Below are 21,876 nucleotides of genomic sequence, written 5' to 3' on the forward strand. Positions count from 1 at the left end.
TGCCCATCATCTAACCCAGCCCCCCAAAAAAGAAAAGAAAGAAATATTAACAAAAATCAGGCTTTCTTGAGAGTACATTTTAAGGTATTATTCCCTTTCCCTAAGTTTGGAACAATATCATTTGCCACATATGGGGACTGATTTGGTCTTATCAGCCTTGAAGTTCCAGAATTTATTTCTTTACAATCCACAAAAAAATGAGACAATGAATTGGTTTTTTCAGATTCAAACATGCAACACTGGCAATTATTACAAAATAACCTTTGGGACAAAGAGACTACATTCTAATTAGAGAAATAAATACTTAAAAGACAGTAGGAAAAAAGCCAGAAAGTACTAAGACAAACTAGGCAGGGAGGAGACAGGATTGGAGAGGAGGTGGGCTTCCTGTGGGAGGAACACAGAGCTCCCCTCCCCTCCCCTCCCCTACTCTACCTCCCCCTCCCCCCCCCACCCCTCCCACCCCCGGCTCTGCCCGCCCATCCCACATCCTGAAGGCACTGCCTTGACCAACCCAAGGTGAAGAAAGATCTTACGGTGGGGAAACAAGACATAGAGAAGAAAGGAGTAGGAGATTCGGCACCATTCTAGAACTACATACTTTCTTAAACTTTTGAAAGTATTTTTATACATTGAAAATGGGATAAGGTCTTTTAAAACGTAATTAAAAGCCAATTCAGGCTCTTCCAGAGTGTTATTTCCCTAAAGACCACACTGTCTCCAGAGTCTAATGAGTGGCTATTATATGTGGCTCTACATTTGCTTCAACTGTGGGAATTTTGGCAGACAAGCCATGATCTGAATTGTCTGAAGGGGATATTTTAATTATGATTAAAATTCTGTGTTAAAATACTGAAAATCACAAATATAATTGTTAATGCTATTCTAAAACTCAAATAAAACGTGCCAGTACATCTTTGACCGACCACATCCAATGTCTGGCTGGGCTGTATGCCCCCCCCATTGGTCCATAATTCTGACTAAAGAGATAAGTACAGACTTTTCCTTTCCCCGCATCTCTGTGACCTTAGTATCTTTAGTAGAGCAAAACAGTTTTTATATTTATGTATTAATTAACAAAACTTTGTAAGCATGAAACTCAACATGACATTTTGATACACATACAACTTGTGGCATGCTCAAATTCCACTTAGGTGCACAACCTTCTCTTGTTATTGCATTGTCATGTGTGTTCTCTTAATAACGTTCAGCTACACTGCATATTACTAACCATAGCCACCACAGTGCACAACAGATGCCTCCAACTTTGTCTTGTGTGACTGAAATGTTGTCCCTTTCCATCCACAGCTCCTCATTTTCCCCACTACCCCTAGCCTCCGGTACCCGACAACCTAATTTCTCTTTCTACTATTACAACTTGGTTAGAGCCCACACCTGGGTGAGCTAGGTTCTTACACCAGCAACAGCAGGTAAGTAGAAATGAAACACGATCTACCATTCCTGAGATGGTCCATAGAGAAGTTGTGAATTTCACGTTTCAGCTCCTGGATCTGAGGAGAGTCTTTGCTGATCGCCACACTGATGAGGAGGCCATGCTGGGGCTTCTGGGTGATGCTGAAGAGCAAGGGGTCCTTGGGAACATCCCTGTCAGCAGCACTGATGATGGAAGAATCAAGCTGTGTCACGTGACCCTCACACACCTGAGCAGGAGCAGGTCGGCACAGTCAGCCATAGGAAATAGAACCTTTTCTCTATTCATTTCTTTTGAAAGGGCTGCTTAGAAATCCACCCCACTTATGTAAAAATATCCCATTTCAAATTTCCCATGGCATCTTCAGATACTGGGTTCCAGGGGAAAAAAAAACATTTCTGCATAATGAGAATGTAAAAAGAAGCCTATTCATCTTTGTCACTTCTTTCCTTAAGATTTCAGTGTGCTCCATGTACAGCATAGGATGTGCGATTAAAACATCTGTGTGGGGCTGGTACGAAGGCATGTAGGTGAAGGTGCCTGCCACACAAGCCTTGGCAACCTGAGTTCAACTGAAACTCACATAAGAATGGAGAGAGCTGAGTCCACAAAATTGTCCTCCGACCTCAACATTTGGGCTATGGTGTGTGCGTCTCCTCATCACTCATACTGATGCACACAAAACCACATACGATCAAAAATTTCATTTAAAAATGTAGAGCATCTTATGTTATTAATAATTCAAAGGTTGGTCATGGGGAGGCAAGCTCCCTTTCTGGAAGTCAGAGAAGTTCAGTGTAAAAGTGGATCTGGAATCTTTACTCTAGACACTAATCCATTATTTATCTCAGAACTCCTTGTTTCTACAATTTTTAGGTGTCTGTTTTCTTTGGAAGTAGCAAATACCGATTGCATACACAGAGCAAATTTGGTGTTTCTTTTTGAAAATATTTTTATTTATTCTTTTAAATTTTCATTTTATACATTTAGACAATTTATTTTGACCACACTCATCCATTATTATCCCCTCCCATTCACCCTAAGGCCCTTCCAACTCCTTCTCAACTTTATGGCCTTTATAATTTTAGTAACCTCTTGAATCTAGTAACCGAGGGTTCAAATTTTTATTATCATAGGAAATACGTTATTTTATCTTGGGTGCTGGGGATTGCTCAGCAGATATGAGTTATTACAGTGAAACTTTGAGGAGCTGAGTTCAACTCTCCTGCACCTAATAAAAAGCTGGGTGTGGCTGTGAGAACACCTCTAATCTCCGTGCTGTGGGGGCTGGGGAGGGCTGAGACGGTAATAGCTTGGGGGCCTGCTGGCTCCAGATTCAGTGGAAGACTTTGTCTAAAGGGAATAAGGCGCAGAGTGATAGAGCAAGGAAACACACACACACACACACACACACACACACACACACACACACACACAATGGAATACTGGCTCAAGAAGATCACTGGCCATCTGGTACCTAGCTGTTTTTCCCTCTTCCTCGCCCCCACCCCCAAAGAGAGGATAGAACAAGAAAATATTTGTTTTCTGTTCTGAAATACAGCAAGATCTAAGTAATAAAAGTAGACAGAGTTTACACATGCTTCCTGGAGATCTGCGCGCCACTGAGCTACATTTTCTCAGGAATCAAAGTCAGGAGGGATTGGGAAGGCCTGTGCATCAATAACATGGTCAGGGAAGGACCATCAAGAGCTGCCGTCAGACACCAGGAAACAAGAAGCATGATGGGGGAGGGAGGGGCAGCAGGCTGTCTTCACAGCCAAGGGCCCGCAACATGAGAACCTATGCTTTCTTTTGAGCTCCTCCCACTGGCTCCAAAGGGACCTTCCTGCAGCTGCACTGTGATATTTGGACGAAACCATTGCTGCTCTTATCTGATCTTTATTAAATTAAAGACCAAAAAAAACCATCCTAGATTAGTTCATAACGGCATACCTATTGAATCACTTGAGACAGTATCCCAACAATTTCCCAGTCCTAAGGACTTTAGTAAAGCATCTTAAAAGCATGTTGTAATTCTCCATCTTAACCATGAAGTGTTTCCCCTTAGACTGTATGGTAATGTATCTCATTTACAGAATGGTAAATCCAGCCACAAGATTACCAGGGAGTTTTCCAAAACAAACAAACAAAGAAAAAACCTACAGGATTATTTTTTTGGAAATCAGACTGTTTCTTGACATTATGAGACTATGAAAATCAAAATGCATTTACATAAAAAGAAGTTATTTAACTCAACACGGGTTTGCAAAGAATTATAATAAACTAAAAAGTTCTGATGGAAGCCCAGCTATCTATACAGTGAGGCAATTTCCTAACAGGAAAGATAAATGTGGTTATATGAAAAAAAGAACTCTTGACTCTTAAAAGTTCTGTCTGCCAATGCCCCGAGGGTCTGTGTGTGATTTGCATGTATGAGGAAGCATGCCTGAAAGACATGATTACTTCCACAAAAGAGTAAGGGGCAACTTCCCTGAGGCCTAATTATCCCAGAAGCCCTTGCCTCGGGCAGATAAAGACAGTAGAAATAGGCGAAGATGGGCTCATTTGTAGGGTTTTTCCCCTCACTTGGTAACTGTAGGGCTCTCCAGAGTAAGCCTCGAGCCAAAAGAAGAGAAGAGGAAGGAGTTGGCTCTTAAATCTCACGCTGAGGTGACACTCGTGTGCCGTTAAAAATCGGTAGAAAATTAAAATCAAATAAAGACTTTCACATTTAGAATGTGATTGTTTTTAGCAAAAATAATGAGCAGAAATAATGACTTTGGTCAATATTAGAGAAAAGATGACACACTAAATAGTACAAGAAGGCATTTTCTCATTAAGGACCTCCTGTGTTTGGCCAACTTGATTATCATGACTAACTCTCAAAGAAAATTATATATATATATTTTCAAAGATGGGAAAACAGAAGCTTGAAGACAAATAATCTGCCCAAGATGCAAAAATACTTAAATACTCAAGTCTCTTTGAGGCCAAAGCCTGTGTTTCATTTGACTTGTTAGTGCAAATGCATGAATTAAATGTGATTTAAAAGGAACTTCAAAGTGATAAGAAAAGGTGTGTGTGTGTGTGTGTGTGTGTGTGTGTGTGTATGTGTGTGTGTGTATGTGTGTGTCTATGTTCTTTGGTTTATAAAGCAAAGCATAGAGTAGTTGGTATGATTTTCTTATTTGTAAGTAAAACATACAGAAAAATTATAGTATAATAGACATAATCCAGCCATGTCCATACATATCTTGAGCTACTTAGTTAACCTGTTTACGCCTCATTTCTTCAGTAATGAAATTACAATAAAAAACACCCTAAAGCCTATTATGAGAACTAACTAAGAATACCACTAAAGGACTTGGAATCTACATCCCGGGAAGGATTCTATTATACAGAGACACGCGCGCGCGCGTGCACACACACACACACACACACACACACACACACACACACACACATTCATATTATCAATTCTACTAAGCTAACGGTTCACAGGTGATTACGTTTATGACCTAAGAGTCTGCCTTCCTCACCTTTCACCAAGTTAACAATATTAGGGACACTCGGACCAACATAAAAGGGTTAGCTAGGCAGAAATAAAACAAGAAAATAATAAGAGAAAATTCTAGTATGTTTCTTACAGTGATATTCTGTACCATGAAGTCAGGAGCTTCATCATTTGTGGGATTGATGATAACATGGAATGTTGTCTCCAAGGAGTGTTGTTTCCCATCTGTGGCATATACCACGAACTGGTCAGCAGTTGGTTCCACCCTCAGGTGCCTGGACTGCACATAGTTAATGTGCAAAGCCTTCATGTCTCTCCACTGGAATGAAGCTAGTACACACCAAGACAGAACAGGGAATGATAAACAGCACTTCCCTTCAACAGCTGCTTGTCTGCGAAGTAGATACACGATCATAGCCAGGACTGGTGGGACGCCTACCAACCATCAACATAATGGGAGGTATCACAGGTCTTACGATAGACTCAAAGCTGCCTGAATAATGGGCTGGTGATAACCACTAATCAGGATGCAGGCAACTTCATGGTCACTCTCCAGACGCGTGGACTGAAAGTCAGGGAGAACTGTCCTTGGCTACACTGTCCTTCTGACACATGGCTCTTATCATACTGGGTTAAGAAGGACACCATCTCTTTGACATAAACATAAAATGAATAGAGACTGATGTCTACCTAACATACATCAAGAAATTCATTGCACTGAGTAGAATTAGTTGACCTGATGCTCAGCCAGCCTTAAATCAGAAAAAGAAAATTGTCTTATACTGTAAATTAAGTCACAAGAAAAATATGAATAGCCTTTAGTTCAATTTATTTTAAAAGTAATCTTGCTCATATTTAAAAATAGAAATGTCTTAAAAGGAGCTTGAAAAATAATTTACTTATCAAGTGTTATCCTTGGAGGATTTGAGTTTCTTCTTATTTCTGTTTTGTTTTACTAAGGGCTATTCTGGTCACCCAGAAACATTTTGCTTTTGAAATTAATGTAATCTACTTACACATTGTAGGTTTCTCTTTCAGGACAACTCATAGCATATTTCTCAGTATTTTTCAGTAATATGCATTAAACATGCTAGAAAACTCTGAGAGTGAGACCCTGTGGATCCCACCAAATTAATTACATGACGGGGCTATGTTGCTAGGAAGGCCTTGGAAATGGTGAGCACTTGGGTGTTTATTCATATATTTTTGAAACTAGTTTCCACTTATTGTACTTATAAATGTTCATACATAAAAATGTCAAGATAAAAGTTAAGATGAAAAACAATTAAGATTCAATGTATCATCAATAATAATAATAATAATAATAATAATAATAATAATAATAAGAAGAAGAAGAAGAAGAAGAAGAAGAAGAAGAAGAAGAAGAAGAAGAATCTTTTGAATGCATACAGTGCCTTGAATAGTTTTGAGTCCTTACCCATTTCCTAAGCATGGTCTAGCTAGTCACATAAATAGACAGCGGCAAGACATTGTGGGTCAGGAAACCGTGACTCACCTATGCTTACGCCCATATTACTTTTCTCAAACCCAGCAGAAGGGAGTATGTTTTCTAGGTAGCCGAACTGGGGATGCGAAACCAAGACGAATTCTAAGCCATCTGGGGCAGTATCTGGGTCAGTGGCCGTCAAATGATGAGTAGTAAGGGCTGCTGAGAAGCCCTCATCCACCACGAACATCTTGCCTGTGTGCAAAAAAAAAAAAAAAAAAACACAACAGTCACAGGCCAGTGTGATGGTTCAGTGGGTAAATGTGCTGGCTGCCAAGCCTGATGACCTGAGTTCAATCCCCGGAATCAATGTAAGGACGAGAGGATAGAACCAGTTCCTGCTCTCACATCCACCTGTGTACAGTGGTCCATAAAACAAGTAAATAAAAATGTAATCAAATTGAAAAACACACATATGTCTTAGCCTGAACTCTTCCATCAGAATAATGAGAACTAAAGGGTGTGATTGCAATCCCAAGTGGGGCAAATACACACACACACACACACACACACACACACACACACAAATCCCACAGGCAAATATGCTTCCATGGGGCATGCTCATTTTCTCGGGCATAAATTTTCTTTTCAGTGAAAATATTCAGGGGTAGCAAGTAGGATTTAATCTAACGTATGGAATCGTATGCTTTTTCTCACACAAGCCACCCAGATGACAACGGGAAGGCGACAGCAATGCTAGATGCTCTGCCTCAGCCCTCCAGCCATTCTCAAGGAGCTCTGATTTCCCTTGTGCCTCTGAGGAAGTGACAAATGAAAATAAGAATTGCCAAACCGTTTTAATGATAAGCCACTAAATGTAGTTTATGTACTCTTCAAGATCAGTCATTACCTCTGTTTGTCAGAGCGTTAATTGCCTGAGAGCGATTATGAATTGCTCATAGCGAACATTTTCTCATGCCTTGGTGCTTAATTATTCTGCCGGGATAATGCTTCCTTTCCAGAACATTGCTTGGGAGATAGTTTGCAATTACAAGAACATTCATACATATGCTTATTTTTTTTCTGTGAGATAGAACATATACATAATGCTTATGAAGAGAGGACTTTCTGAAAATCACATAAGGTTAAATGTATATAAATGGTCTCTGTGGTGAACGCATTCTGTTCTAATAGAAATTATTATGGATAAAATAAATTATTCTCTCTCCAGAAGGGAAATGACATTTTCCCATGTGAAGATCCCAATGTTCCTGTTGTAACACACACACACACACACACACACACACACACACACACACACACACACACTGTTGTATTCTCTTTATATATAGATATTCATTCTCAAGCAGATAAATAAATGCTTTCACTCTCTGACCTTTTTATAACAGATTTGGGGTTTATTAGATGCCTCTGTTAAGATGGTCACAAGATGTCAACTGCATTTGGTAGCTTTCTAATCTAAATAAAGAGAATTATTTCACTGAGCCTTGCATGTGACACTGGCAGTTATACTCATAGAACTAACACAGTCACCTGTTATAATTGAAGGTGGCTGGTTGTCCACTGGATGCACTGTGATGTTGAGCTCATACGTGGGAAAAGACTTGTGTAGAGGGACAGATGGATCGGGTCCATCGTAGCAACAGCCATTCACCAAAGGGCCAGCTTCACCATCCGAAACCACCAATGTAACAGTGTCGAAACGAGATGTGAGGCCAATCTCACCACCTGGAAGACACAACCATGCTGGATCCTGACCTTTGAAAATAGAGAATACCAAGACCAACCTCACCCCTACCTTTACTGCGAGCATTGCATGGAAAGGAAAGGAATTCATGGGGATAAAGTATGAAACTCAATTTTATCACCATGAAATTAAATATAGTTGGGAAAATAATATAAAAATGCTTGTCCATCTGTTGCCTCTTTTGAATTCTTTGCCAGCCACGGGCCACCAGATGGAGGAGCAAAGCAGGGCTCACAAGGGTCTGACAGTTCACAAATGAACAAGGGGGAGGCCCAGAGCTTGACCGGGAACAGTTTCATTCTTCCCTCTTAATCCTTTGACGCTAGCAACAACCTCAGGAAAAGGCAGAAGGTGCCCTTGTCCCCTTGATAATTACCTTTCCCTGTGCATTTACCACCAGAAATGAATACACAGCAACCGCACAGCAGCCGGGAGACACAGAGAACACCAGGTAAATGTAAGGCAATCCTCATCTTGGTCATTTCTTTCTTTTACTATGCTGTAGCCAACCACTTATCAGTGAACAGGACAGTCCATGCCAGATAACTGAAAAGCCCTGCATATGGGCTCTTGGTAATTCTTGAAGAGCCAAGAGGAAAACAATGCTGGGAGCACTGAAGAAAGGGGAAAAGGAAGGGAAAGTAAGGGAAGGGGAGGGAAGGGAAGGGAAGGGAAGGGAAAGGGAGGGGAAGGGATGGAAAGGGAGAGAAGGGGAGGGGAGGGGAGAGAAGGGGAGGGGAGGAGGGGAAGGGGAAATCCAAGTTTAAGTTTAGAGAGTTTTATAGAAACTATTAGCCTGATAGCTCCTGGTAAAAGAAGACTCTGTTTTCTTTAAGAGCGTGATCCTTGGTAGGTGTAAGAGAGTCCAGGGCATGTCCCACATCCAGGAGTATTTGAACAGCACAAATTAGACTTGATGGGTTTAGATAGATAGATAGATAGATAGAAAGATAGATAGATAGCAGATAAATAGATAATTCATACATACATACCTGCATACATAATATATGTGCAGGTAGAGATAGATAGATAGATAGATAGATAGATAGATAGATAGATAGATAGATAGAGATAGGTGGGTAGAGAGGTAGGAGTGGATCTGAAAGGAGGTGAGGAGAGGAGGCAAATATGCTTAAAATACACTCTATGAGAGTTTGAGAGAATTATTAAACTATTACTCAGTAAAAGAAAGCATTATCCTTCAACTTTGGTAGAAATAAAAACAGGCTGATCATCCAGTCTCTAAGAAGGCCCATCAAACATATTTAGAGCTTAGACATGAGCTCAGTAAATTAGACAAAAACAAAACCAACACCTTTGTGTGTATGCACACACACACACACACACACACACACACACACACACACACACATAACATGCCTTTCCTTTCCTTTTTAAAGTAGCATTTCTAATCACAAATAGTAAACCCGGTGAAATGAAAATTAGGAAAGCAATCACACTCACAATATTTAAAAATAAATCAATAAAAAGCAGAACTCCACAACAAAATTATAAAACACAAATGAAAGAAATGATAGGGACATAAAAAATAAAAAGCTATCTGATGATCACACTACCCAGGGTGGTGGGGAGATTCGATCCAACTCCCATCAGAAAGTGTGCAATTTTACTAATCATGAGGAGAATGTTAGTCAAAACCACAGTGAGTTACCATCTTACTCAGCTGACCATCCATCACCAGAAAGACAATACATAACAAATACAGAGAAACACAATCACTGGGATTATAAAGTAACAGGAGTTTTATGGGAAACATTATGCAGATTCCTCAAAAAAAAAAAAGAATTACATATGCTCCAACAACCCTACTCTTCATTAGCTACCCAAAGGAGATGAAATTTTTTATATAAAAAAGATACTTGCTTCCTCACGTTTACTGCAGCATTAGTCATGATAGTCAAAATGTGGGACCACCCAGATGCCCTTCAATGGGTGCATAGATAAAGAAAACGTGGTATGTTTATGCTACGACAGTCACAGCAACATGGGTAGAACCAAAAACAAAAAACAATTATGCTAAGTGAAACAAGACAAATATGGAAAGCAATAACTCAGTTTTGTTTAAGTACAAAATGGACTTTGGGATAGTAGCCAAAGGAGAAAGGAAGAAAAGCAAAGTAAGAGAGATGTTTACAGCCAGAGAAGTGTATTGGGGGCAGGAGTAGGAAGAAGGATGAGAGGAAGATCCTTTGTGGAAGAGGGTAAATGGATAAGACCAGTGCATGATTGTAGTACAATTGCATTCTTTCCATTTTCCCTTTCCTCCTATATACCCCACCGTACTCTCTTTCAATTTCATGGCTTTTTTTTTCCTGTGTGTGTGTGTGTGTGTGTGTGTGTGTGTGTGTGTGTGTGTGTTCCTAAATACATAAATATAACCTGCTCAGCCTGTATAATATTATTTGTATGCCTATGTTTTCAGGGTTGACCGTTGGGTACTACATAACCAATTGGCATACTCTTCCCTGGGGAAGATCATTTCTCCCACTTTCAGCGTACCTTAGTTGTCTGTAGTTCTTTGTCTAGGATTGAGGTCATCATCTTTGTCTAAAGTTGAGGCCATTTGAGCCTTCTCCCTTCTAAGATAACATGCCTACAGGAATTATCCTTGTCCAGGTCAGGTTTAGGTAACTGTGGGATTGAGACATCATAGGTGTAGTTTCTATAACATTTCACAGCAGACGTTCGTTTATAAGCTTTCATCTCCCTCTTCCACAATGATCCTTGAGCCTTAGGTGCCAGAGTTATGTGGTAGATGCCTTAGTTGGGATTGGGCTCCAGAACTGTACATTTTAATGTGTTGTCATTTTATGTAATGGCCCCCACCTGTTACAAAGAGAAGTCTCCCCAGTGAGCGCTTATGTGTGGGCATAAGGACAAATGTTTAGATTATTGTTAGGGATTGTGATGGTTTAGTGAAGTAGTGTCCTAGATAGTTGGCTAGGTCTCCTGTACTAGGCATTATGTTGTTAAGTCCAATTAGAGAGCTGTTGGTTACCATCAGGGTATGTGCACCATTACTACACCCTTAGGGTTATCATGTTGTATCATGCTGGGCGTGGTTCTTGTTTATAGAAGTCATAGCTGGGTAGAACTGTTGGTTACTTCCCACCTCCAGAAGCTTGCGTGGCGCCTTCTGGTGTGTACCTCTCAGAGGAGGCTTTCAGGTAAGTTCAAGTTCAGGGCCTTTGGTGTCTTCAGCCATGCAGACTTATCTCTAAGGGTGAACAGTCCCCATAGGCATGCCTGCAGGCCAGCTCAGTATAGATAATTCCTCACTGAGACTTCTTTCCCAGGTGATCCTAAGTTGTGTCAAGTCGACAGTTAAAATTAATCAGTACATTTAATAATAGTAATGAAAACACTGAAGCAAGGATTGCAACCGGTAAGTCACTGAGACATCAGAGGTTTAATGTCAGGACTCTTGCTATCACTCTGAACAGGATAAATGAGCACCAGTGGAGTAAAGAAGTGAGCATCCTAAGGAAATGAAACATTCAAAACATCATTTGAATCTAGTAGCCATTCTAATGTAATATAACCTAAAGAAAAACCTATGTGAAATAATTTCCCCCAGTGTCCTTCTAGGCCTTATTAATTAACAGTTCTCTATATGGGCATCACATAAGAAGAGATTCAGATATTTGTAAATCTGCTTTTTAGGATTTGCAAGGCAGTGTAAGAGAACATGGGTCATCTTACCATAATTTCCCAGGCTTTGAGGGCCTGCTAACCATGTTGGAATTATTCAATCAACAATAATCATTGTTGTCCCTTTCCTGTAAGACTATCTGTGATCTACAATGGGGTGTGGGAAGTACATAAGCCTGAGGCCAGCCTGCCCTACATAGCAAACTTGTTCACATTTTGCCATGTCTTAAAATCTGAGTGAGGCTGAATTCAAAAAATAATGCACTCATATCATTGGTGGAAGAGATTTTAACATAGCATTCAGGCTATGCCGTGATTTTCACTGGCTGACTTTACCCAGGTTTACCGTGAGAATTTGGAAGAAAATGAAGAGGAAGAAGATGTGAAATGTGTAGTTTGTCAAGGAAAAGAATATGCTGTAAACTATGAACAAAACAAGTGTGAGTAAGCGACTTCCATTTTAAAAAGTAGCAGCACACTTGGATGAGGAAGAGAGGGGTAGGACTGGATGAATGACATTTTGGGGAGTAATAAGACTTCATGGATGGAAGGATCCAGAGCATATAACAGTAAGCTCATCTGAAAGTCTTTTTGACAGAGAGAGAGAGATAGAGATAGAGAGGGGGGGAAGACAGACAGATAGATAGACAGATACAGAGACACAGAGAGATACAAACAGAGAGAGAACCAAGGGGTGCCATGATTGAACAGGACTGCCCTGGAAGATGTTTTCCAAGATCCTTCCACATAGTCACTCAAAGGCTGCCTTCATCATGGTACAGAACCACCAGGCTACTTAAGATGGCGGCCAACCCTGGTTTTGTCCATATGGTGCTGGTCTTACTGGCACACACAAGTCAACAGTTAAGTTGTTAAGGAGGTGGGCACTCCAATTTTAAAGGATAGCCCATGAGGCATGTCTCCTAGTTTGAGGCAGTATTTGGGAGTCAAAGGGATCTTATGAGGCAGAAGATAACTATAGCGGGCTTTTGAAGGTGACAGCCCAGTCCCTGGCTCCAGTCTGGTTCAACAACTTCTTGAGCTGTTGTCATATGACAGATTCTTTCTCATGCCCCTGCCATGAAATGAGATTCTCTGTCCTTTGTGGCTATGAATAGCTGAAAACTCTCAGAAATCAGTGCACAAAATAAATGTCTTCCTTCTCATCAATTGTTTCTGTTAGGTATTTGCCACAGTGACACAAATGTCAATATTGTAATGTCCCACACAGCCAGTTTTTCCACATCCTCTTATTTCCCCCGTGGAATTTTCAGTCTAAAGAGACTGTTACCAGGAAAACTGTGAGGGCCTGTGATTAACTCCAGCAAGAGGAAATATGTGATGCTATTTCTGGGCAAAGGCTACTAACTTGGATCTAAGTAGATGACTTGGGGTTTCTGCTGTTGTGAGGAAACACCATGACCAAAACCAAAAGGGTTTATTTCTATTACACTCGCCTATAACACTCCATCATCAAAGCATTCAGGAAAATAACTCAAACAGGGCAGGAACCTAGAGGGAGGGGCTGATGCACAGGCCACAGAGTGCTGCTACTGGTTTGTTCCTCGTGGCTTGCTCATCCGGCTTTCTTATAGAACCCAGGACTATCAGTCCAGAGGTGGTACTGCCCACATCAATCACTAATTAAGAAAATACCCTGTAGGCTTGCCTACAGCCTCATCTTATGAGGGCATTTTCCCAAAATGACTCTAACTTATGTCAAACTGACAAAAAAGATTATGCAGGAAAGAAGATACTCAAGAAAGAACGATATGACCTGCCACTGTGTCACGGTCATCCTCCCATGGGCACACTTAGCGAGCAGTCCTTTGGCACAGCTTGGATTATACTCCACTGTGTCCTGAGGGGCTCAGTGCTGTGCCTTGCAAATATTAGATGCTGAGTTAATGTTTTCTTTCTTTTTTGTTTTTGAGACAAGGTTTCTCTGTGTAACCTTGGCTGTCTTGGAACTCACTCTGTAGACCAGGTGGCCTCAAACTCACAAAGATCTGCCTGCCTCTGCTTCCCCAGTGCTGGGATTAAAGGCGTGTGTCACCACACCTGGTTTAGAGTTAATCTTTTTTGTAGCTGAACACTCGTATGGTGGGAGGAAATGCCAATTGAATAACACTATATTGAGATAACATCCGTGGGAACCTCAACCTTACAAATGCGTCATGAGTAGGTTAAACAAAGTACAAGCCATCGTCTTGCTCTTCGGGTACTTAGAAAGGAGACTAGTTACTTCTAGGATGCTGGCTGGTGGTTGCTCAACTTTTAAAAGTAATAATGCTGTTGCTTTAGGTGACTTGCTTTGGTAATTTCAGTGTAATTTAGAAATCGGAGTAAAATGCCAAAATTCTTCAAGTTCACTAAAAAAAAGAAGGATTTGGGGTAGGGGAAGCAAGTGGCAGCTGTTCTTTCTCTACTCTCCAAATTCACTATCGTCCTCAGGTCAGATGTACCTCATCCATGGTGACCATGTTTACTAACTGGAGTGCAGGCTTTATCTTTAAGTAGAAGAAGGTAGTAAGATTGTAATGTAATGGGAGCCCATGACAAGGCATGGAGTGAAGACCCTTTCAAGTGCCTCCACTAATCTCAAGGTTGTCACTTACCTGTGTGTTTGTACATCACAGCCCCTGAGATGACATCTCCCTGAGAGAACCTGTCCACATGGATCCCAGCCTTTGTCACCACCCCATGCTGAGGTTCTTGGGCAATCAGAAACAGCAGTTGTGAGTCATCATTGTCTGCATCAGTAGCAAAAATGTATTCAGGGGTGATGGCCACCTCTCCACCCTCTGAGCAGTGCATCATGGGAATGAGGTCAGCCTTTAGAACAGGTGGCTCATCGTTCACAGGGAATACCTAAGCAGGAACAAAAGAACACATTTTCAAGAGAAAGAAAGAAGTGACAAACGTCCCAGCTGGTACACCATAGCTCACAGTCACAGTGACAGGCATTTTTCATCTTCTGGACACATAGAACAATGGCCATGGAATTTGGCCAAAGCAGCCTGAGTCTTTTGACTGCCTCCATCGGTTGAGGGACGCTCCATGTGAGAGACATTTAGGCAGGAATGAAAGCCTGTGGCGACAGCCAGGAAACTAAGAGCACTCGTTGTCTTCAGAAGACAAAGCAGAAATGCAATAGAAAGCATCTCGCACTTTAACACGAAGCCACTTTCATTACGTTCACACACATTCCAGATGAATTCTGGGCCCAGTCGTCTGATATCCGCAGATTCACGGCATCAATCGTGGTGATTCGAAACTTTCTGCCACCTTCAGCTTCTGGCTGCCCACAGTTTCCTTGGGTCCACAGTAAGCCATAGCAGCATGTCAAATGGCTTGAGTGATAGGTTAAACTCCATAATCAGTCAGTCAGCTCCAGGTCTGAGCTTGGCAAAGTGTTTTTCTCTCACATTCATGAACATGAAGCCTCAAGTAGAAAGGAAAGCAAAGCAACATAGGATTGAATTGGCTCTCCGGATTGGAAAAAAAAAAAAAAAAGACCATGCGGAAATCAGAAAATGTACATCTGTAAGATGAGAACGGAGGGAATTCTTCCTTGGAGTTCACAGTCACAGCCTGATGTATGCTGAAAGGGTTTCTGGTTGGTTGGTTGGTTGGTTGGTTGTTTTGTTGGTTGGTTTGGTCAAATCTGACCCATGAACCTGTGTACTCTTTCAGCCCTACACAACCTTTCACATACTTCAGCCAAACCGAGCTCCATAAAACATCAAGTGGCCGGCCTGCAGAGACCTTCTGTGTCCTGTCTGTTCATACCTCACTCCATGTTTCTAGAGGGCTCAGGGTGCTTCAACACCCTGACTCCATTTTTTTAAATGAAGCACACACTCTTCAGCATCTCTTATGGCCTCAGCCTCACCCCTTGAGCCTGTCCAGTACATCCTGTCTCCCTTTCTATGTGCAACTAATTTCTACCTCAGATCCTGTGTGCATTTTTCAAGGAAGGTTTCCTGATTGCTGAGGCTAATTAAGAAGTTCTATTACTTATGCTCCTGTTCATAACACACATACACGTTTTAATCAATTATCTTTGTGATTCTTCAGTTAGTGGCTGTCATCATCTGTGGTCAATAATCTCAGGAGCAGGAACCTCAATCATCTTGTTCATAATAGTTCTGGAAGCATCTCTCTAGGGCCCCGCATATGTTACAGGAGGTGCTTATTAAATGTTTGTTGAATGTATAAATGAGTGGATATAACTCTTTAAGACAAATGCCCAGAGCGCCATGTTGGTGCTTTCTTATAAAGGGCTCAGGGATGAGTGCAAAGATTCTCCAGCTCAGTTATCTATTCAATGCTTTAGAAACGCAACCGTCTGCTTTCCTTTTGGTCCATGAAGAAAAATACCTATCTCTGTTCATGTCTTCTGCATGAATTCATTAAAGATTTACATCATCTTTCTTCACTCTAAGAAATTTTATCAGGGGCACGAGGGCTCGCTTGGGCTTTAGTCTGGCAGTGACAGTGGCAGCAAGAGCATCCAGGAAGATGCCAGTGGCAGTGATGGGGGAACAGCACCTTCAGTTTCAGAAAGCTGCCGGATCAGTGGGAGAACCAGGAACTTGAGGCCCCTGGAGGAATCGCCACACCACCAGAGTACTGCCAGCTCCCAGCTTTGTCTTTGCTCCAGGATGACATGAATAATGCAACTCTCCTTGCAAGAGGATACCACCTGCTATAAAGTCTGCAGACTCTGAACTTGGGAGAATGTGGTCAGTAGGATGGCGAATCTGACAGATTTAAGCTTAGAGTAATTCTAGCTTGAGATGAGCTGGGGAGGAAGAGGAAGGAGAGAGGATGAATATGGCTGTTTCCAGACTCCAGGCTGGCTCCAGATTCACACACCTTTTGCTTTGGAATTTGTGTATTTCATGTTATTTTGGGACCCTGACAGGACTTTACATTCAAATGACTCGGATGAAACTTTCTGCCTACCTCAATGTGTAGAACAAATTCTGCTGAGTTTGTGCCATCTGTGACCTCCAAGAATATCTCATCCCGAAGAACCTCAGATCCGTCATGGTGATACCTACAGGGACAAGACGGAAGCTAAGTTCTCAAAAAACACATGGGTGTAAACAGAGCTGTACATCACAAGCACCCCTCCACAACCAGGGTGGTGACTTCACTAAATAAATAAATATTTGAATGAGTAAATAAGACAAGAAGTAATTTAACTCTGAACGGAAACATGTGTAGCCACTCACGATCCCTAAATGTAAAATTGCGTTGCCTGGGAAAAAAAACATTGTGTATGCATTGGTAATGTGTTCCCCAAAACAAAGAACAGCCTTATGGAGGCTAGAAAGACAGCTTAACAGTAAAACCCTCCACTGCCCTTACAGTATGGACACGCATGCACAAAAACACGCATAACGTAAAAGAACCTTGAAAACTCATTTCAGAAAGCAGTCTTCCGATGGCCCCTATGACGATTGGGAAGTACGTGGCCTGGTATCTATGTAACAGTGGATGGCTTTGAGGACTCCATGACCTCTGTGCCTCCCAACTCCCCTCCTGCACTCTCAAGCGGTCCCACTCCTCCCTGAAGCCTTGATCTATGAATTAGGTATCACCTCCCCCCACCATGGTCCATGTTCCATTTGTAAGTTCCTTAGCTCAGCCGAAGAGTCTCACAGCTCCTCAGGTTTAAAATACCTTTATTTGCTCTGACTTTGGCCCTATCTTCCTCTTAATCAAGTCATGTTTTTTAAAGAAAGTAATTATAGGCTTTTCACATACTCTTTAGCCCACTACAATGATACTCAATTAATTCTAAGTAGCCTTTTTTTTTTAAAGCATACCAATGATCTGTTCATATTAACAAATGGAATTACACCCTAGGATTTGAATACAAAAGTATGTATGATATTGCTATATAGACAAAGGGGACTATATCCTATTCAAAATGGGTCACCAATAGAGTGGTAATGGGTTTCATTCCAGTGTCGGGGGAGACACACACAGTGCCGCACACTTGACTCTCATACACACTACTCTCTGTGCTTTGCTTTCCTGTGCCGCTTACTGTTTAGTCAAAAATAATTACAAATTATAATTTACTGATCCATATTACAATGCTGCTATCCCGAAAACAGCTAAGTGTACCTGAGGGTGTTCATGTGAAGTGTGGTGGTGGAGGCGAGCAGGTCTTTGCTATTAATGCCGCCACATCTTTGTGCTTAGTTCTGCAACGCTGAGAATGGAATGTCAGAATGTCAGCCCTGATGACTGAGGCTAGATGACTTTTTTAAAAAATCTTAACTGCAATTCTCTAGAAAAGTGATTATACCCAGAACTCTAACAAATACTTCTCCTTTTTTTCTTCACCATTCATCCCAGAGCTGCCTAAACAAAAGTCTTTTCTAACATGTAGCTAAGAGCTGAGATGTCAAAATCCAAACTATAAACAAAACAGGAGAATCTTGATAGGAATTGGTAAATGCTGGAAGAGGTCACACAATGTTGTAAGTCTGTGGTGTAACTGGGCAGCGAAGGTTTACGTGATCTTGTACAAAGCTTCCCGTCCCTAGCGAACTTCCTGGCTCAAAACTAAACATTTGGCAACAAACGCCCGCTACCATGTGCCACTAAAAATGGATGAGATGTCCATTTTGTCAGATTTTGTAGGTAAAAATTAGTATGCCTGTCTGCGTGGCATTACTGTTAAGTAGTCTGCCTTGTTTCCCAGAGATGTTTCACTTGATTTTGTGAAAAAGGTGCCTTGTAACTCTATCAGGTAGAGGAAGTGAAGATCTCAAACTTCTGTGAGCTACTGTGAGGCCAAGAGGCAGGATTTCTCCATCTCTGGCTCCAGAGACCTGAGTCTGGTTCCACAGCCCACCCACCAGCAGGCCCTATGTGCTTACCTGCAAGCCGGTACCCAATAGAATAAATATAAAAGCTTACATTTAAACTATAGTTGGACAAAGCTAGCCCCGCCCCCAGCCCCATTCCTCCTTCCCTCTGTTCTTACCAGGCTGGCCTTGAGCTCACAATCCTCCTGGCTCAGGATCCCAAGCATTGGGATTAGAAGTGTAGGCTACCGTATCTGGCTGATCAATAATGTCCTAGCCCTAGGTTCCCAAGGTTCTGAAACTGCCTTTGCTCAGAGCCAACTCCAATTAGCTGCACAGAGTATTTCAGTCCCAGCTGAGTTTGTGATAAGTGCCATTGTAGCAAAATTAATATTCATGGCAATTAATTTTTGTTGCACAAATATTCATAAACTCATTCCCTCTACTACAGTAAGCCAGAGATAAAAAAAAAATGTCTGGAGGAAAGTGAATTTTTCTTTTTACTTGTTGGATTTTCAATTGACCCTTAGCAATATGAAGTGGCCTGCTGTTCTGGAGAGAATTCGACAGGCTCCTTTCCCTTCGCCGTGTTCCACCATTGACCTAGACAGAGAGCCTCTGCATAGATAGGAAAGGCCACAAAATCTTCTAACCTAACTCTTGAGGTATGGAGATCTCGCCAAGAAAATGCGCCTCCTGCATTTAGAGGAAATCCATCCAGCTCTACCCTGCCATGCAGAGGCCTCTCCTGAAGAGAGAGGCAGATGCTGTCCAGTGGGGTGTCCACATCAGACACTGAAATGTACTCCGTGCTGATGGTGCACTGACCGCCCTCCGCCACGCGCAGGGTGTTGGTGAAAACCTAGAAAGAAGGAAGGAGACACTCAGGGCCATGTTCCAGGAGGCATCCCTGAACACAAGCATTGATCCCAGAGACCTCCTGGTACCATCTTCACATGTCAATCAACTGTTTAGGAATGCTTGTAAACAGATGCATTCAGAGCTAATTTGGCTAAAGAATTTTTAATTGAATATTGTCAATTCCAAGTATTGATAGATACAAAGACTCAAAGGCAGATCTCTAACTTGAAAGCACACATGCTGCAAGTGTCCAGAGCCTCTGTAGCAGAATCAGCAAAGGAGTGGTTGCTGCAGTCATGAACCCAAGAGTGACTCCCACCTTCGCTCACTCAGCCTTTGCCAAGTCCCTATGAAGGAAGAGATCCATCTCTTTTTTTAAAAGCACTAATATTTTTTTAAGATACAGGAAGAAGATGAAAACTCCACTGTGTGTTTTATAGACAAAGTGAGGACAGGAAGAATGAAGACATGAGTTACAATTCCATGGGAAGTAAACTTATTCAAACACTAGACTTAAAGATTAAGACATACAAGGGTAATTTCGATATTAAAAAAAAAACCCAGTGTTTACTTGACTAACAATTTAATCATAAGCACAAAGCAAGTTAGATAGAGCACCTTGGTATATTTTATTACCAGGCTAAGAGCAGGCAAGACATGTTTTATGATTAAGCAAGTATAGAAAACTATAATCTACAATCATTGCTAAGGCACACACGGAACTCTTTTCCAGAGGGGATATGCACCAAGGACCATGCATATCGACCCTGATTTCCTGGTGCATCAAGTTAGTATCCAAAATAGGGAAATATGTTTTACTACATGAGATGATTTTCAAAATACTTTCTTTTAGAGCAAGTTCAAACATTACAAACCCAGGGCTTAATGAGTAGCACTTAGGAGGCTCCAGGCTTGCATGGAGCCAACATGCCCTAATGAATGATTATCACTCAAGTTGATTTCATATGTGTAAGTACTAGTTCAATTTCTGATATCCTCAGTTCTTTGACATGCTATTTCATTTTTTCCCTAGCCCACAAATAAAAGAGATAGATCAATATTCACCATAGCCCTAAGACCTCATCTTCTTTCAAATGAAGGTAAATCTTCCATCTGCCTACCACTTCCTGCGAAGATCACCTTTCTCTAAGATTGGACTTTTTTGCATAAAAGAAGATTTCTCAGCAAGTGTTGTAGGGGATGCTTTCGGTTGGTTCAAGATCCGAATTTCATATATGGAAAAGGATGGCCTAATTGAAATAGAATTGAGTTCGTTTCATAGCTGTTCTGACTTGTTTTCACCACAAGCCTTAGGCCAGGTTCTCAGAAGGGAAGGGGTCCCATATCGAGTTAGCACAGATATCTTAGCTGCAGCTGCGTAACACTTGTCCACCATAGATGGCAAGCCCTCCAGCTGGAGAGGCTGGGCCACTGTCACCAGTGGGGGCTCTGCACAGTGCACCCTCCCTTCCAGCCATGGAGGCTGTGGGCTCAGTGCTGTTACAGCTCTGTATTGTCCAGAGAAACTCCAAGTCAGCCTGGTTAGGAAACCGCCTGCCCCTTAAAGGTGCTCAACCTAACAACTTAAAATATCATTTAGACCCGTCGAGCCATTTCTGCATATTGAGGAAGTGCAGTCCCTTGGGCCTTCCGTTAAGCAGTCTGTTGGCTGACCTGAGGCAGGTGCCGCAAGGCTGAGTGACCAGGAAAGAAGGTATGAGGGCTGGCTATGTTCAGGTGGGTAGATGCTTGAGAAATTCACCCTTTTCCTTGGGAATGAAGCTGGGAAGGTCTAGAGTCCTCTGGTCTATAACAAATGGGGAATAATATTCCTTTGTCTTTCTACTTTTAAGAAGAAAAGAAAATATCCCAATAATAGTCACACTAATCAAGTATAGTAGTCTTAAGGAAGAGTGGTCCAGAAACAAAACAAAACAAAACCTCTCACAGCAAAACAGCCTCAGAGAGATGACAACAGGTAGCAACACCTTTGTAGTTTGGGTTTAAGAAAAACTCAGGCCCCTTAAGACGTCCACAAACATTGAGCAATGGCACAGGGTAAGACAAAAGGTTCCATCCTAATTCATTCTGGAAAATTAAAAAGCTTCTTTGGATCACACAGCAGCATAGCTGGCCTGTGGTGAGAGCAAATAGGTTCTTCTGGTTGCTAAGAGACCCATCATTTAATCTCCTTCTCCTGATCGCGGCAGAATGAAAGGCTTTGAAAACAATGCCAAATTCAACATTGAAAAATTCTCACCTTTCAGACGCGAAGTCCCGTGGGAGATAGTCTCCCACCCACATTCACCCCTGCTTTCTTCCTATACTGCAGCTAGGAAATACAAACAT

General features: G+C 41.7%; 1 protein-coding gene across 7 annotated transcripts in view; it reads right to left on the minus strand.

Annotated features, from left to right (window-relative positions):
- Window positions 1-21,876, minus strand: part of FREM1 (FRAS1 related extracellular matrix 1) — a 144,800-nt gene that overhangs the window by 64,923 nt on the left and 58,001 nt on the right. For all 7 annotated transcript variants that reach the window (XM_084777577.1, XM_084777575.1, XM_084777574.1 and 4 more), the window contains exons 14-20: window positions 19,320-19,528; window positions 16,805-16,898; window positions 14,452-14,704; window positions 7,948-8,142; window positions 6,463-6,648; window positions 5,080-5,276; window positions 1,457-1,661 (exon numbers count right to left, since the gene is read on the minus strand). In XM_084777577.1, coding sequence (XP_084633703.1) covers window positions 1,457-1,661; window positions 5,080-5,276; window positions 6,463-6,648; window positions 7,948-8,142; window positions 14,452-14,704; window positions 16,805-16,898; window positions 19,320-19,528 — 1,339 coding nt within the window. The remainder of the gene's footprint in view (window positions 1-1,456; window positions 1,662-5,079; window positions 5,277-6,462; window positions 6,649-7,947; window positions 8,143-14,451; window positions 14,705-16,804; window positions 16,899-19,319; window positions 19,529-21,876) is intronic.

The sequence above is a fragment of the Acomys minous genome (genome assembly GCF_964271855.1).
Source record: "Acomys minous genome assembly, chromosome: 1".
In the NCBI taxonomy this organism is placed as follows: Eukaryota; Metazoa; Chordata; class Mammalia; order Rodentia; family Muridae; genus Acomys; species Acomys minous.